Below are 18,811 nucleotides of genomic sequence, written 5' to 3'. Positions count from 1 at the left end.
TATTTATTACTAATAGATAATTCATTTCCTGAATTCCTAACTGAATTAGTATTTATTTCTATTTTTCTAATGGCTTTATCAGAGCTCCCAGGATGTAAAAAAGACAACAAGATTAATCAATCAGGCTTAGCAAAGTGACATGTATGTGACATAGATGGAATGTGCTGGTGGTTCAAGTACTGTTGCATGAAGCCAACTTAAACTCAAACACTTACTCCTCCAAAATCCATTACAACCTTCGAAATTAGTTATCTTCACAGCTCGATGGTTCAAGACAGAAATCAGACACATTTCATGGCAGAGGCAAAATGGGTTCTTTTGTGGAGGGAAATGCTTCCAATAAATCCAACCCCAAGACATACAAAAGAAGAAAATGTGTTTATCACAAAGAGGAAATTTCTATGGAATAAAGCGCTCGATTTGCTTTGCCATTTAGCAGGGACAGAAAAGAAAAACTATTGCAGTGATGTCTTCAGTAACTATTCTGTGGAAAAGAGTTACAGTGTGGGAGAACTGCAAATCAAAATGCAACACACACACACACACACACACACACACACACCAATGCATCCCGAGAATGTACCTGCCGAGATGAGGAGGTAGTGGCCTGATGGAGCTCAACCAAGAGCACAGAATGACAACTGCATGATTGGCCGAATACGTAAAAAGTGCAACAGACTACTAAATGCAATATGGAAGCAAAGACGAAGACAATAAACCAGAGAAGGTATCCATAACCCACTGAGCAAAAAAATTCCAAAGACAGGTGCGAATTGAAGACGTCAGACAAGAAACCGAAACAGCAAGAAATACAGCCCAGAAAAGACGCAAAACATTGCAAAAAGACAAAAGAAAAAAAATAAAACGAAATATCAACAGATATATACCACCAACTGGGAAAACCACAAAAAAGCAAGAAGGTATAAAAAAAAAAGTCGGACAGATTGGGAGTAGACAAAGAAGGCTCACTGGAATGGCTAAGAAAGAGGTAAGTTCAACCAGGATGGAAAACAAATCATTATACATAAATGCCGAAGGCCAGGAACGACACAAATAGTTTTAAAAAGATGGCGGGACTGAATCAATCAGACAAGTGTAGGTTCTACAAGGTAGAAACAGAAAGTACAAGTCATCTCCTATCGGGATGTAAAAAAAAAAAAAACCATGTCAGAGCAGCTGTACACACAAAGACACAACAAGGTATGTAGAGTAATCCACTGGGACATCTGCAGATATTTCAATATCCCTGGTCCACAAAATCATGGAAACATGAACCAAAATCAACCACTTAAAACAACGACATAATGCTCACATATGACCTGATGATATCATCGAACATGAACATAGAAAACAAAGCATTGCGACTGGACATAGTGCTCAGCAAAAAAAGGAAAAGACAACATATTGCTGATTGAGGTGTCAGTCCCCAGCGATTTGGCCTAAATAATGCAGAAATCAAGAAAATCACCAAATACTGGGACCTCAAGAATGAAGTGAAAACATCCTGGAAGCTGAAGAGTCCAAAAATTGTACCAATGATAATGGGAGGAATGGGAATGATAAAGAAGAACCTCACTGTGATGTTAAGAATCATCTCTGGGAACATTACCACAAACACACACAACAACGAGATGGTATTCATAGAATACTTACCCTGCACAGTCAATTTTTTCTGAGCCGAAACACCAAGCGGACGGTGTTGACATTTTTTTTTTCTTTGATCCAATATGGCTCCCAGACTACGTGAACGATGACATCATAAATATATATTCTCTAATATAATAATTGTTGCATAGATCATGCCCAATACATTTAAAACTGATCAGACTAAGCGTTGTCCCTGTCGAATTATGACGTCATAATTATGGCACCAATGAGATCATCGTTAACACATAATACCCATGTGGAGTTCTTTACAATGAGCCATGTTTCAATTTTTTCCATGCAACGGTTTTGGAGATATAGAGGTGCAACATTTTTCGGTTTTTCCAAGATGGCGCCTGTACCACATGACCTATGACGTCATGATTATCATTAAAATATTCCACAGGAGGAGGTGCTCCTATGGTGAAAATTTCGTGCCCATCAGACCAACAGTTGCTAAGAAAAAAAATTCACAATGATCAGATACGTGTTTTACTTGTCGAAATAGGAAGTCCTAACTAAGGTACCGATGACATCATCATTAACATATCTTGTTCCCCAAAGGCAGTACTTGACGATGAGCCATGTTTCAATTTTTTCGATGAAGCTGTTTCGGAGATATAGAGGTGCAACTTCTTTCGATTTTTTCCAAGATGGCGTCTGTACCACGTAACCTATGACGTTATAATTAACATTAAAAATTCTACAGGAGCAGCCGCACATATTCTGAAAATTTCGTGTCCATCGGACTAACAAATGCAGAGGAATTTTTGTTTTATTCATACTGATCAGATCAAGTGTTGTACTTGTCGAATTATGACGTCATAACTAAGGAACCAATGACATCATCATCAACATGCCTTATTCCACATGGTGAGTACTTGACAATGAGCCGTGTTTCAATTTATTTCATTGAGCGATTTGGGAGATATTGAGGTGTAACGTTTTTTCAAGATGGCGTCCGTACCACGTGACCGATGACGTCCTAATTATGAATAAAAAAATTACACATTCGGAGGCGCTTATATGGTAAAATATCGTGTCAATCTGACCAACTGGCATTTCAGTCAGGCTGACTGGCACGGTCTTCAGTCAGCCATCAATCATCTGGACTGGTCTTCAATCTCTACCACCTCTGACATCAACTCATCCTGGGAATTCTTCCAAAGTAAATTGCTCTCTCTCATGCACAGATTTATCCCATCTGGTCTTCAGTTGTCAAACCCTTCCTCCCGTCCATGGTACACGGAATCTTGTGGTGAGGCTGTTGCCCTGAAACAACTTGCCTTCGTCTCCTGGGAAGCAAATCCAATGGAAGGAAATCTCATTTCCTTTCACAAAGCCCGAAACAAGTGTGTGTCCACCCTCAGGAGAGCCAGGAAACAATATCTCTCTACGCTCAAGAATGAACTCTCAAACCTGTCTCCCCCCTCCAAATCCTAGTGGTGTCTTGTCAAATCTGTTTCTGGTGTTTGTCCCCCTTCCATCCCCTCCCTTACCTCAAATGGCTACACAACTGACTCCGCACGTGGAAAAGCTGAATGCCTCAACTCTGTGTTTGCATCAAAATCTTGTGTCCCAAACCCGTCTCTCTGTACTCACACCAACTCGGCTTCACGCTGTTGAAACCAAAGCTTTCAGAATCATTGGAATCTCCCGCGATGAAGCTAACTCCAAGGGCCTTTCAATCACTCACCGCAGTCAGGTTGGTGGTCTTTCTGTCTTCCAGCGACTGCTCTCCGGCCTTGCTCCCCCAGCTCTCTCTGGGGTCTGTCCCCCAAATATTCCTACAGGTCGCACAAGATCTGCCTGCAACCCTCTTATGGTTAAACTGCCAAAATCAAGACACTCTGCTCACCTTCACTTTTTCATTCCTCTTTTCTCCCGCCTCTGGAACAAACTCCCTCACTCTCTTCAATCCCACTCCTCCCTCCAAGTCTTTAAAACAGCTGTTCACCACCATCTCTTATCTTTTCCCATCCAAAACCTTGATCTTTTGTACCCCCACTAATTCACCCCAGATCCACTTTTTTGAAATACCGACTTCTTTCCTGGAAGTCCTACCAGTGTCCATGTGTTTTATACTTCTCTCACCCCCCCCCCTTCCCCTTCCCACGCCTCCTCCCCCCAAGCCCTCTCCCTCCCACAGATCTCCCGATGTCCCTGCTCTCAAATGTTGTGTTTGTGTGCTTCCCCATCTCTCCCCATCTTGGCTACCGCTCCCCTTATTACATGTTTTATGTGTCTGTTTGATTTTTTTGTGTGATTAATGTTCGCTCTTTCACGAGCCTCGATCCTGTATACAAAAAATAAAAAAAACCTACCGTACCTAGTCGTACCCAGCTGCTCCTGGACTCTGTGACCTTCTCTCCTGACAAGGTGGAGAAGTTTCTGTCAACCCTCGACTCTATTTCTGCAACTGGACCAGACGGCATCAGCCCACGGGTCCTAAAATCCTGCCCTGCCACTCTATCTCACCCTCTCTCTGTTCTTTTCACCCTCTCTTTTGCTCAAGGTCACCTGCCAGCATCTTGGAAATAAGGCAACATTAGCGCTTTACACAAAAAATGTGCAAAAACAGATCCTTGCAACTACAGACCAATCAGCCTGCTCCAAATGATCAGCAAGGTCATGGTAACCATCATTGCTTCGGATATCAAATCCTTCCTCTTCTCCAATGGCTTGATCTCTGATTATCAATTTGGTTTCAGACCAGGTCACTCTACTCTGGACATGCTGCTTCTGCTTTCTCAACAATGGATGGAGGTCCTCAACGCCAAACAGGACAGGAAATTAGAGCAGTCTCCCTTGTCACGTGCCTTCGACACGGTCTGGCACCCAGCTCTGCTCACCAAACTCTCCTCCTATGGTATCCATGGAAATCTCCACGCATGGCTGGCGGACTTCCTCTCTCGTCGTAGTCAACGTGTGGCCCTGAATGGGTTTCTCTCATCTCCTCTTCCTGTTCAGCCTGGAGTTCCCCAAGGCAGTGTTGTGGGCCCTGTGCTTTTTCTGGTCTTCATCAATGATCTCTCTGACTCTCTTGAAAATCCTCTCTATCTCTTTGCTGACGACTGCACTCTCTGCTGCTCCATTCCTCATCCCTCAGATCGGCAGTCTGCAGCCTCCTCACTCTCTGCAGACCTGGACAAAATCACGAACTGGGCAAACAAGTGGAACATGTCTTTCAATCCTGACAAATCTCACACTCTTACGATGTCTCTCCGAAAAGACCGATGAGTCTCCCAGAATCTCCCGGAATGAAGCTGATAGTGAGTGCCTTTCACTCGCTCTCCTCAGGCAGGTTGGTGGTGTTTTTGTCTTCTACCGACTCCTCTCCGGCCTTGCCTCCCCCAGCCCTGTCTGGGCTCTGTCCCCCAAATTTTCCTACAGGTCGCACAAGATCTGCCAGCAACCCTCTTATGGTTAAACTGCCAAAATCTCGGTTCTCTGCTCACCTTCACTCTTTCATTCCTCTTTTCTCCCGCCTCTGGAACAAACTCCCCCACTCCCTTCAATCCCACTCGTCCCTCCAGGTCTTTAAAACAGCTGTTCACCACCATCTCTTATCTTGCCAATCCAAAACCTTGATCTTTTCTACCCCGTTAATTCACCCCAGATCCACTTTTTTGAAATACCGATTTCTTTCCTGGAAGTCCAAGCAGTGTCCATGTGTTTTATACCTCTCCCCCCTCCCATTCTCCTGCCCCTCCCCCAAGCCCTCTCCCTCCCACAGATCTCCCGATGTCCCTGCTCTCTATTGTTGTACTTGTGTGCTTCCCTCTCTGTCCTCATCTTGTATCCCGCTCCCTTTATTATATGTTTTATGTGTCCCTTTATGTTTCTTGGGATTAATGTGTTCCCTCTTACACGAGCCTCGATCTTGTGTACAATTGTTTTGTTTTTTTTACCTTTCCAACAAGGACATCGCAAGTCCCCACCTCACCACACCTCATCGTTTCGAGTATAAATGAGGTAGAAAAACTCGGAAATGTATTTGCCGAATTAATTAAGTGAGCCATGTTATGGGGGAGGCTTAGTACTATCTTTATGATGCAGGAGCATTCAGTATTGAGGGATTGTGATGTTTGTGGTGTGAAGGCCTTTTGTAAGGAGCTATCTGTGTGATGAACTACGCGTTCGGCCGGAGAAATTGGCATTGGCTCGGCCGTTTGAAGATTCAAATAAACGTTTATAATTCTCTAACCAGAATAAGCCATTGTCGATAAGAAAATAAATAAATAAATCATGTTATTGGTTTGTCCTCGTGACGAGTCCAGGTGACCATTGGCCGTCTCTACCTTTTGACAACACACACTGTTCAGTCATTTTTTTCATTCTGATGGGATCAGTAAAGGTGAAACAACTGGTGATGTTCAGTTGTCTTTTCAATTATCGCTGCCGCGATGCAATTAGACCAAACTACCATGAGAAAATGTTCGGTGACATTGTGCTGGACAAGAGCGCAATTCAATTCATTCGTTCATTCTTTGTAAATTCTTTCATCGATTCATTTCATTGTTTTCAAACACACAAACACGAGGACACCAGGTGTCCCTCAAGGCCTAACCTTGAAATCGAATGGTCGTGTTGTACATTTTCAGGACATCTTCCACGGCATTGTACTCACCGACTTTAACATCCTTCTTATCTGCAAGAAACATCATTCCAGGGCACAAAGGAGAAGGGAACAATGGAATGGCATAAAAACACCTCGAGAAGAACATAAACCTCGTCCGCGCACCTTATATCAGGTCATGTGACTACATTCGATACAATGAGGGTTACCTTGTGTCACTGAGAATTGTTTAACCCCAATTTAAACCATTTAATAGCCAATCTTAACAGTCGATCTGGAGATATAGCAGGTAGAACTGGGAAGCCGGAGAAAGAGGAGGGCTTCGACTTCGGTTAACACCTTACCTTGTACAGGTAAGTCTACAATGTGTGACAATGTTAAACAATTCAAGCATAAAATATCGAAAACACGTTTCTTCATTTTGACATTTCCTACGAATCACTCGATTATCTTGTAGACCACCCTTACCTGTGCAGGGCATGACGTACATGTCACGTGATCACATTTATAGAAACCTTCGACTGACACCCACACCTCCAGGCCACAGTGATGACAACTGACCTACCTGTCTTTTTATTTTATGAAGGTGGACTCAATGTGCAAAGAGCGACCCAAAAATGTCAAATTTATACAAAACATCTTCACCCCTTCCACTAACTCCCGCACGTCCCCGCAATAACATTCCAGTTCCATTTCTGGCCCCCTTTGGGGGGGGGGGGGATAACTGAACTGTTGAGGATCTGGAAGATTATGCCAGGACACACAGGTGAAATGTGTCTTCATTCTCACATTGGAAGGTATATTACAGTGACGAAGGTTATTGTTTCCCTTGAAAAAAGGTAATTCACATATTACATATGCAAATACGATGGAACTTTTCCATTAGCCCATCACTCCACCCACTCCATACACATCCCATCTCCTTACTCCCATCACTCCACCCACTCCATACACATCCCATCTCCTTACTCCCATCACTCCACCCACTCCCTACACATCCCATCTACTTACTCCCATCACTACACCCACTCCCTACACATCCCATCTCCTTACTCCCATCACTCCACCCACTCCATACACATCCCATCTCCTTACTCCCATCACTCCACCCACTCCATACACATCCCATCTACTTACTCCCATCACTACACCCACTCCCTACACATCCCATCTCCTTACTCCCATCACTCCACCCACTCCATACACATCCCATCTCCTTACTCCCATCACTCCACCCACTCCATACACATCCCATCTCCTTACTCCCATCACTCCACCCACTCCCTACACATCCCATCTACTTACTCCCATCACTACACCCACTCCCTACACATCCCATCTCCTTACTCCCATCACTCCACCCACTCCATACACATCCCATCTCCTTACTCCCATCACTCCAACCACTCCCTACACATCCCATCTCCTTACTCCCATCACTCCACCCACTCCATACACATCCCATCTACTTACTCCCATCACTACACCCACTCCCTACACATCCCATCTCCTTACTCCCATCACTCCACCCACTCCCTACACATCCCATCTACTTACTCCCATCACTACACCCACTCCCTACACATCCCATATACTTACTCCCATCGCTCCACCCACTCCATACACATCCCATCTCCTTACTCCCATCGCTCCACCCACTCCATACACATCCCACCTCCTTACTCCCATCACTACACCCACTCCCTACACATCCCATCTCCTTACTCCCATCGCTCCACCCACTCCATACACATCCCATCTCCTTACTCCCATCGCTCCACCCACTCCATACACATCCCATCTCCTTACTCCTATCAGTCCACCCACTCCCTACACAACCCATCTCCTTACTCCCAACGCTCCACCCAATCCATACACATTCCATCTACTTACTCCCATCACTACACCCACTCCCTACACATCCCATCTCCTTACTCCCATCGCTCCACCCACTCCATACACATCCCATCTCCTTACTCCCATCACTACACCCACTCCTTACACATCCAATCTCCTTACTCCCATCACTACACCCACTCCCTACACATCCCATCTCCTTACTCCCATCACTACACCCACTCCCTACACATCCCATCTACTTACTCCCATCACTACACCCACTCCCTACACATCCCATCTACTTACTCCCATCACTCCACCCACTCCCTACACATCCCATCTACTTACTCCCATCACTACACCCACTCCCTACACATCCCATCTCCTTACTCTCATCACTCCACCCACTCCCTACACATCCCATCTACTTACCCCCATCACTCCACCCACTCCCTACACATCCCATCTACTTACTCCCATCACTACACCCACTCCCTACACATCCCATCTCCTTACTCCCATCACTCCACCCACTCCCTACACATCCCATCTACTTACCCCCATCACTCCACCCACTCCCTACACATCCCATCTACTTACTCCCATCACTACACCCACTCCCTACACATCCCATCTCCTTACTCCCATCGCTCCACCCACTCCATACACATCCCAAACTCCTTACTCCTATCAGTCCACCCACTCCCTACACAACCCATCTCCTTACTCCCAACGCTCCACCCACTCCATACACATCCCATCTACTTACTCCCATCACTACACCCACTCCCTACACATCCCATCTCCTTACTCCCATCGCTCCACCCACTCCATACACATCCCATCTCCTTACTCCCATCACTACACCCACTCCATACACATCCCATCTCCTTACTCCTATCAGTCCACCCACTCCCTACACATCCCATCTCCTTACTCCCAACGCTCCACCCACTCCATACACATCCCATCTCCTTACTCCCATCACTCCACCCACTCCCTACAGAACCCATTTCCTTACTCCTATCAGCCCACCCACTCCCTACACAACCCATCTCCTTACTCCCAACGCTCCACCCACACCAAACACATCCCATCTACTTACTGCCATCACTCCACCCACTCACTACACATCCCATCTCCTTACTCCCATCGCTCCACCCACTCCATACACATCCCATCTCCTTACTCCCATCACTACACCCACTCCCTACACATCCCATCTCCTTACTCCCATCACTCCACCCACTCCCTACACATCCCATCTACTTACTCCCATCACTACACCCACTCCCTACACATCCCATCTCCTTACTCCCATCACTCCACCCACTCCCTACACATCCCATCTACTTACTCCCATCACTACACCCACTCCCTACACATCCCATCTCCTTACTCCCATCGCTCCACCCACTCCATACACATCCCATCTCCTTACTCCCATCGCTCCACCCACTCCATACACATCCCATCTCCTTACTCCTATCAGTCCACCCACTCCCTACACATCCCATCTCCTTACTCCCAACGCTCCACCCACTCCATACACATCCCATCTCCTTACTCCCATCACTCCACCCACTCCCTACAGAACCCATTTCCTTACTCCCATCGCTCCACCCACTCCATACACATCCCATCTCCTTACTCCCATCGCTCCACCCACTCCATACACATCCCATCTCCTTACTCCTATCAGTCCACCCACTCCCTACACATCCCATCTCCTTACTCCCAACGCTCCACCCACTCCATACACATCCCATCTCCTTACTCCCATCACTCCACCCACTCCCTACAGAACCCATTTCCTTACTCCTATCAGCCCACCCACTCCCTACACAACCCATCTCCTTACTCCCAACGCTCCACCCACTCCAAACACATCCCATCTACTTACTGCCATCACTCCACCCACTCAATACACATCCCATCTCCTTACTCCCAACGCTCCACCCACTCCATACACATCCCATCTCCTTACTCCCATCACTCCACCCACTCCCTACACATCCCATCTCCTTACTCCTGTCAGGGAATTTGTACTGGGGGACTCACAGGACTCCAATGACCGGACACAGGTTACAAAAGGTCTAGTTTATTAAACTGTATTCACTTCATCCAATTACCAAAATGATACCGCATAATATAATGGATCAGGTTAACTCTTTTCGCTGGTCCTTCTCGTTCATCCGACACTCCCGTTCGGTCAGCGCTTCACGTAGCAAGTACTCGTTTTATTCCATCGTTCCGTCGGGCAGGGCTTCTGAGGACAAGTCTACTTTACTCAACGTTTGCTCTCGTTATATCGCCAAACTGGACTTAATCTCCTCTCCGCTAATGTCCCGAGGTCATGCATCGCACCGAGTCCTGGCATCAGCTCGCTCCCCTCCTGCTGTGATTTCCATTTACACAGCAGGGGGGGGTGCTCTAGCCTGGGGCCTTGACCAGGTGTTTCCAAAGGATTATCATGTTCATGCACATTCTGCTTCGTTACCAGATTTAATCAATGAGTTACCAGGGCCAATCAATACGTTACACTGAGTTACACTTCCACAATTCCCTCATCTTTTTGTTTTTGTTTATATTAACCATTAATCTAAACATCAATATAAGTAAACAATCAATCACTACTAGTAAACATCATTACAAGTATAAGTAAATAATCAATCACTTTGGTAATCAAATTCCCTTAGGCATACACCGTCATCCTACAAGAATCACAAAACATTTCGTTGGTCATTGACTCCTTCCATATTGTTCAATCTATTGCATTTGCATCACAAATATATTTTCAAAACAACACTTCACCATCACCAAGATACAACAATTTCACTTCATTTTCAAGTTTTGTAAAGCATCTGCACCATCTGGCAAAAAACGTTTGCCTCCACACAAATGTTAACTTTGTTTGAAAGGAAGGGCTGATCACTTGTGTTTGAATCCAGGTATGAAACATTTTCTCCTAATGTCTTCATAGCTCCTGCACTACTTCGTGTAGGATTTCGCTGTTGTGGTAACACTGCGGAGTCATAGACTGACCCTTCTCTCCATGTAGCATTCTTGCCACTTTTTTTTTTGTGAACCATAATGATTCCTTGAACAAGGCCTTCACCCAGTTGTAGTCGACTTGCCTCTTCCCTCATTGTGAGTGGGCAGCAAGTATTGGTGTGACGTTGATTGGCCAGCAAGATGTGGAACAGGGATGCCGGATGCATCCACACTGATGTTGGGACCATGGTGTTCAGGTCATTCATGGTCCTTACCAGGAGCAACCAGCAGAATCGTGCACAGCTGTTGTGACAAGGGCACAGCCGTTTTTTGCAGCTCCATGCTGGTTCCCCGGACGTTGGTGAAGTAATAACATATGTCCCCGCATTTCACAGAGGTTGCAGGTAAAATGTCGTTGTCCTGCAACTTCTGATGTGGTGAATGTTCGAAGTCTTCGAACAAGAGTAAGTGATCGCCTTTCTTTCATATGTTGCAGTGTGATCCAGGCAAATGGTCACATAAATTTCCTTGGTGAAGGTAAGCATTCATCTCCAAGTTACACGGGAGAATGTCTTCATCATTCTTTGAGAAAGAGGGTGTATGCCACGATTAACTTCATTTTTTAGCCACAAATTTTCTTTCTTTCTTCTTCCCAATTCCGTTAGCAATCCCTCCAAAATGTGATCTCGTCTTATCCTTATGCTCAGTCATATCTGAATCTGCTTTCCGCACACACTGAATCAGATAGGGTACATCTTACCATGAAATCAGCATAATCATGTATATCTTCCGACAGTTTCACATTCAACAATTTGTTGTTTTTCCTTAACACAAAAAGTTATATTCATTTATATGCGTCACACAAATAATATTCAATCAGGTATGTATTTTATTACTAAACTAAGAATAGCATTGTATATGATTACAATCACAAACGGGAATACCTAATTCCCAACAACAATTTTCCCAAACCAACAAATTAAGCATAATGTATTATTACCATAATTCCTCTCCACTTTTTCTTTTCCCTCTTTTTTTTTTTTTTTTTTTTTAACAGTGTGTCACTCGTGGTGATATGAGTTCATTGATATTGTAATTGACACAACTCATAACATTGTCGTTATGCCATTATCTTAATTCTACTGTTTATGTCGCCATAAAAGTCTTCCTTTTCTGGTTCCACATTTCTTTCCTCATTTGTCACTTCATGTGTTATCATCGTGTTGTTGGTTACCTTATTCAAACACACCGTCACTAAGGCTTTCAAGCAAGCCACCACTAAAACAATTGCCAATATAACTACTAAACCAACAAACAAGTCTGCTACTCCTTGTATATATTCATATCTATGACATAGTTATATGTCGATGACATTTAACATTATATACCAAACTAACAAGCTTCCTAAAAGGTAAATAAAGAAAATCCCTTAATATGTAACATAATCAGATTATTTGTCTTACCCTGATCCCCCTATCTCCCGGGGTTGAACTCAATCCCCTGGTCATGAGTGTAGTTGTGATACATTTTTTCACTCATGCTGTATTAATATCAGCAGGTAATTGTATGTCATGTAGGCAAATAAATGTCACTATTCCAAGTAGGAATATCACATGTTGAAAATGTAATGTTTATCAATGCAAGGGGTGTTAAAATGTAATTCAAATGACTGTAAATCATGACTATCATTTTTCTACCACTGAATGTTCTGCTGGGCTGCTAGGTGCAGCCTCATTTTCTGTGGGATCGTCCACCTTAGCCCCATGTGCTTGCTTGCAATGAGAGGCATGAATCCAACTTTCTATTTTGGGTCCATATTTGTTTCTATTCTTATCAATCTCCTATGGTTTATCAATTCGTTCCAAGATACCACAACCAAAGGTTTTAACCAAAGCTCTACCAAACTATTTCCAATTTGAACAAAAATGCCAGTGAAACAATGATTCGAAGGATTAACTTCAAGGGGTCAATAAATTTATTCTATAGCCAGATCTAATTTTCCCATCCAATAGTTTGCCTTGCCACATGTCATATTATAACACCTTAATAAACCTTCGAAAAAATGTTTCCCATCTCAACAAATTTCCTTTTTTTTACAAATAGCCATGTGTAACTTACGTATTTAACTACAATTTCCTCTCAATTTGTTTGGCCTAACTGGCCGCAAAAGTGGCTGCCAGCATGCAGTACCGTTTTTATCTACCAAGGAAGTGTTCCACACAAGACCTCTACCAAAATGTTGTTTGTAAAAACAAATCTGGGATTTCTGATTACATGGATGCACACTCTCAGGACATTTTCAGGCTGCTGTTAACAATCCACTACGATGACTTAATTCCTTTACCCACAATCAAATAATTAGTACAAATTGAGGATATTATCCCTATCACATTCTTTTATAGATTCATTATGTTGGATCTAATTTTTTCCAATAATTTTCCACTGCTGTAAGGCGGAACAATAGCTCTCATAAGTCTTAGTAATATCGTACTTAATTTGCCCAGCAGAGAATAATTTATTTACTATCCTTTCTCATCTGTTAACCAGTGACTTTGTTTGAACTCCAGAACTGAAAACCCACAATAGTTCAAACCAGCAAAATTTTCTTTACTATTTTCCCATATCATCTATGCCTAAAACACATCCATACATACAGCACAATTTATATGCTGATAAAATTCAAGTTTATATATATAAAATCCATGAGCAGAGTATTCTGGGAAGTCAGTGTAAGACCTCTCCCAAATTTGGATGATTTTGTACTTCCTCATTTCCTTTTATGAAGCTCATATCCATAAATAGATGTTATTCTCATATACATTCTATCAAAAATGGAATCCCAAAATTACTCACAATTTTACTATTAATTAATGGCTGCCCATAACCCAGCACATCAAATTTTTTATATTCCATTTCCCTTGACAAAAGAGATAATGTTCATAATCAAATTATATTTCTATTTTATTTTACGGATTCTCTGGATATTCAATCCCATCCACATATCCCAATCCCATCCACATATAACTATCCATTTCCAGACAGGCACACTGTCGGTGTCAACAATCTTGTAAGATTGATACACAAAAACACACACACACATGCATTATGCATATTTGTTTGCGTTGGAACCATTATTTACAGATCAGATGGGTGTCAATTTTATTTCAATTTCATAAAATTTGTCAATCAAATTCAAAATGCTTATAGACAAATGAACCAAAAGTCCATTCTTAGAAAACCTTTATGATGTCAAATTGAAATTACCCTTTCTGCCTTCACAATAATCTATCCAAATTTTGACTACACACCCATTTGCATGTCAGTCGACCATTGACCTATCAATTGTGCGGAACAATAGTCCGAAATTCCCACCTGATCATCATGTGACTCTTGTTACTTGGTTTGCCAACAATTGCAACGCAATTGTTCCAAACTTTGTAAATTTAAAATTGCTGTGCCCAAAATAGAAGATCCAATTTTGGCATTTGATCAATTAATTACTAATTTGCTTACAAGCAAAAGAAAAATGAATAATTCTTGCTCCGAAAACTTTTCAGACCCAAGAATCATCGACAGTTATTCATGTTTGTCCAGTAATCTAATTTGTTGAGGCCAATCGTCATTTGGGATTTGTCGCAATGAAGGCCTAATCATTGTCTGAGGTATCGGTCAGCACTGGTACCCTTGATCTTGGTTTACCCTATTAACTTGTCTTCCTTTTGGTATACGGACATCCTCTTTTCCAATGTCCCATCAAAAAATCCCATTAAAATCCCATATTTTGTCACCCTTTGCATTGTTGAAAGCAATTAATTCCATAACTTAATATTACCTCAATTTATATATACTAGGGCGTGCCCGCACGTACGTGCTCGCCCGTACGTGCTTGCAAAAAAAAACATGCGTGCAAACAACAACAAAACTTTGAAACCACGTGGCAGTAACGACCACAGAACCACCCTCCTATTTGCATGGAATGGTTTGGTCCATTCGCAAAGCCAAAACGAACGACCACAGAACCACCCTCCTATTTACATGGAATGGTTTGGTCCATTCGCAAAGCCAAAACGAACGACCACAGAACCACCCTCCTATTTGCATGGAATGGTTTGGTCCATTCGCAAAGCCAAAACGAACGACCACAGAACCACCCTCCTATTTGCATGGAATGGTTTGGTCCATTCGCAAAGCCAAAACGAACGACCACAGAACCACCCTCCTATTTACATGGAATGGTTTGGTCCATTCGCAAAGCCAAAACGAACGACCACAGAACCACCCTCCTATTTGCATGGAATGGTTTGGTCCATTCGCAAAGCCAAAACGAACGACCACAGAACCACCCTCCTATTTGCATGGAATGGTTTGGTCCATTCGCAAAGCCAAAACGAACGACCACAGAACCCCCCTTCTATTTACATGCAATGGTTCGGTCCATCCGCAGAGCCAAAACGAACGGCTTGCGAGTACGGTGACCATACCTTGGGACCCCCTTGTCCGATTAATTTCAAACCTTGACAAATTTTCCATTCCTTCCCTTCCTGATCTTTCGATGTAGGGCTGGGTTCTTTTTTTAGGATCATGTTGCATCGAGCATTATTTTCCAAAACAGTGTGAACATTAACCCACACCAAAACCTCTGACATCCCACCATTAACACCTATTGTAAGCGTGCCGAATCAGTAAGCATCACCCCTTCTATGAGCCTCGACCAGAGGGTGGTTGTTACTCACAAACACCATTTCCTGTAATTATCTCTCACTAGGGCATGCCCGTACTATATATATATCTAAAATTATATCCCCCGCCGAGCAAGTCGCTGGCTCCAAGTCGAGTGCTTTGAACAAAAAAAGAAGTACTCTAAACGGTGGTTTTTTATTCAACCGTGAAGCATGTCTCAAAGGCTTCTTGATGGACCTGGACAAAATTTGATGCAATTTTTTTTCTCAATCGCCATCTTTCATCATAATTCTGGACCGGCATGAGGGGGGGTTGTCTGTCATGAATTTATAGGCATGGCGGGAAAACTGAAAAAAAATTATTTATTTAAAACGGGTGTACACGATTGTACACGTGTACGGACGGACCTTACCGAACCGGCAAACAAGTCGCTTCATGCACATCAGTGGTGCGTTTCTTCGTGGCGCGTGTCAGAAGAATTACACAGCGCAGGAAAAATACGTATTTACAGAAATCGTTTAAAAAAAAACTCGGATAATCGCTAAAATCGTTGTGGCCGGTGTACCATATTGGAAATATATATATATATAAATATAATTCCGTTTCCCGGTTCCCTGTCGCTCGCCGAGCGCCGATCAAGTCAAGTGCTTCGAACAAGTGCAAAAAAAAAGCAGTACTTTATCCGTGTGCGGGTGGGTAAACGAGTGTACCGGCCTTACACGTCCTGGAAGCAAGCGGTCGCAAGGTGCACACTTGCTCCGTCCGCTTCCAGGTCACAGCAAGGCCCTTTAATAACCAGCGCAAAAATACGTATTTACAGAAATCATTTAGAAAAAAAACGAATAAATTGCTACAGTCGTTTATCGAAATCCCATTCGTGATGGCTCACGCCACCTATATCGCGGCATCGGTGCGCAAAGAAGCCCCAGACCACCTGCTCCCCCATGTATGTACCCATAACTTCCAAGTTCGTAAATCATATTGGACCAAACAAGACACACTCACCTTTTAAAGACTTGTTTGTGTCCAGTTGATGTCAGCGGTGCCTCCAAGATTGTCAGGGAATTTGTACTGGGGGACTCACAGGACTCCAATGACCGGACACAGGTTACAAAAGGTCTAGTTTATTAAACTGTATTCACTTCATCCAATTACCAAAATGATACCGCATAATATAATGGATCAGGTTAACTCTTTTCGCTGGTCCTTCTCGTTCATCCGACACTCCCGTTCGGTCAGCGCTTCACGTAGCAAGTACTCGTTCATTCCATCGTTCCGTCGGGCAGGGCTTCTGAGGACAAGTCTACTTTACTCAACGTTTGCTCTCGTTATATCGCCAAACTGGACTTAATCTCCTCTCCGCTAATGTCCCGAGGTCATGCATCGCACCGAGTCCTGGCATCAGCTCGCTCCCCTCCTGCTGTGATTTCCATTTACACAGCAGGGGGGGGTGCTCTAGCCTGGGGCCTTGACCAGGTGTTTCCAAAGGATTATCATGTTCATGCACATTCTGCTTCGTTACCAGATTTAATCAATGAGTTACCAGGGCCAATCAATACGTTACACTGAGTTACACTTCCACACTCCCAACGCTCCACCCACTCCATACACATCCCATCTCCTTACTCCCATCACTCCACCCACTCGCTACACATCCCATCTCTTTACTCCCAACGCTCCACCCACTCCATACACATCCCATCTACTTACTCCCATCACTCCACCCACTCCCTACCTTCCCATCTCCTTACTCCCAACGCTCCACCCACTCCATACACATCCCATCTCCTTACTCCCATCACTCCACCCACTCCCTACAGAACCCATTTACTTACTTCCATCACTCCACCCACTCCCTACACATCCCATCTCCTTACTCCCATCGCTCCACCCACTCCATACATCCCATCTCCTTACTCCCATCACTCCACCGACTCCCTACAGAACCCATCTACTTACTTCCATCACTCCACCCACTCCCTACACATCCCATCTCCTTACTCCCATCGCTCCACCCACTCCCTACAGAACCCATCTACTTACTTCCATCACTCCACCCACTCCCTACACATCCCATCTCCTTACTCCCATCGCTCCACCCACTCCATACATCCCATCTCCTTACTCCCATCACTCCACCGACTCCACAAAAATGATCCAAAAGAACCATCAATAACAGCAGGTACCATGAGATGGATCACATAAAAAATGACCAAAAATTGCCATCAATAACAGCAGGTACCGTGGGATGGATCACATCAAAAATGATCAAAAAGTACCATCAATAACAGCAGGTACAATGACATGGATCACATTAAAAATGACCAAAAAGTGCCATCAATAACAGCAGGTACCGTGGGATGGATCACATCAAAATGATCAAAAAGTACCATCAATAACAGCAGGTACCGTGGGATGATTCAAATAAAAAATGATCAAAAAGTACCATCAATAACAGCAGGTACCGTGGGATGGATCACATCAAAATGATCAAAAAGTACCATCAATAACAGCAGGTACCGTGGGATGATTCAAATAAAAAATGATCAAAAAGTACCATCAATAACAGCAGGTACCATGGGATGGTTCACATCAAAAATAATCAAAAAGTACCATCAATAACAGCAGGTACCGTGGGATGGATCACATCAAAAATAATCAAAAAGTACCATCAATAACAGCAGGTACCGTGGGATGGATCACATCAAAAATAATCAAAAAGTGCCATCAATAACAGCAGGTACCGTGGGATGGTTCACATCAAAAATAATCAAAAAGTACCATCAATAACAGCAGGTACCGTGGGATGGATCACATCAAAAATAATCAAAAAGTGCCATCAATAACAGCAGGTACCGTGGGATGGTTCACATCAAAAATAATCAAAAAGTACCATCAATAACAGCAGGTACCGTGGGATGGATCACATCAAAAATAATCAAAAAGTACCATCAATAACAGCAGGTACCGTGGGATGGATCACATCAAAAATAATCAAAAAGTACCATCAATAACAGCAGGTACCGTGGGATGGTTCACATCAAAAATGATCAAAAAGTACCATCAATAACAGCA

General features: G+C 43.5%; 1 protein-coding gene across 1 annotated transcript in view; it reads right to left on the bottom strand.

Annotated features, from left to right (window-relative positions):
- Positions 1–18,811, bottom strand: part of LOC137437288 (gamma-aminobutyric acid type B receptor subunit 2-like) — a 915,845-nt gene that overhangs the window by 466,976 nt on the left and 430,058 nt on the right. Inside the window, exon 9 of the mRNA XM_078766430.1 lies at positions 6,215–6,295. Within this exon, the coding sequence (XP_078622556.1) occupies positions 6,215–6,295 (81 nt within the window). The remainder of the gene's footprint in view (positions 1–6,214; positions 6,296–18,811) is intronic.

This window comes from Myxine glutinosa, chromosome 12 (assembly GCF_964187855.1).
Source record: "Myxine glutinosa chromosome 12, kmMyxGlut1.1, whole genome shotgun sequence".
Taxonomy (NCBI): Eukaryota; Metazoa; Chordata; class Myxini; order Myxiniformes; family Myxinidae; genus Myxine; species Myxine glutinosa.
This window is presented reverse-complemented; position numbering and strand designations above follow the sequence as displayed.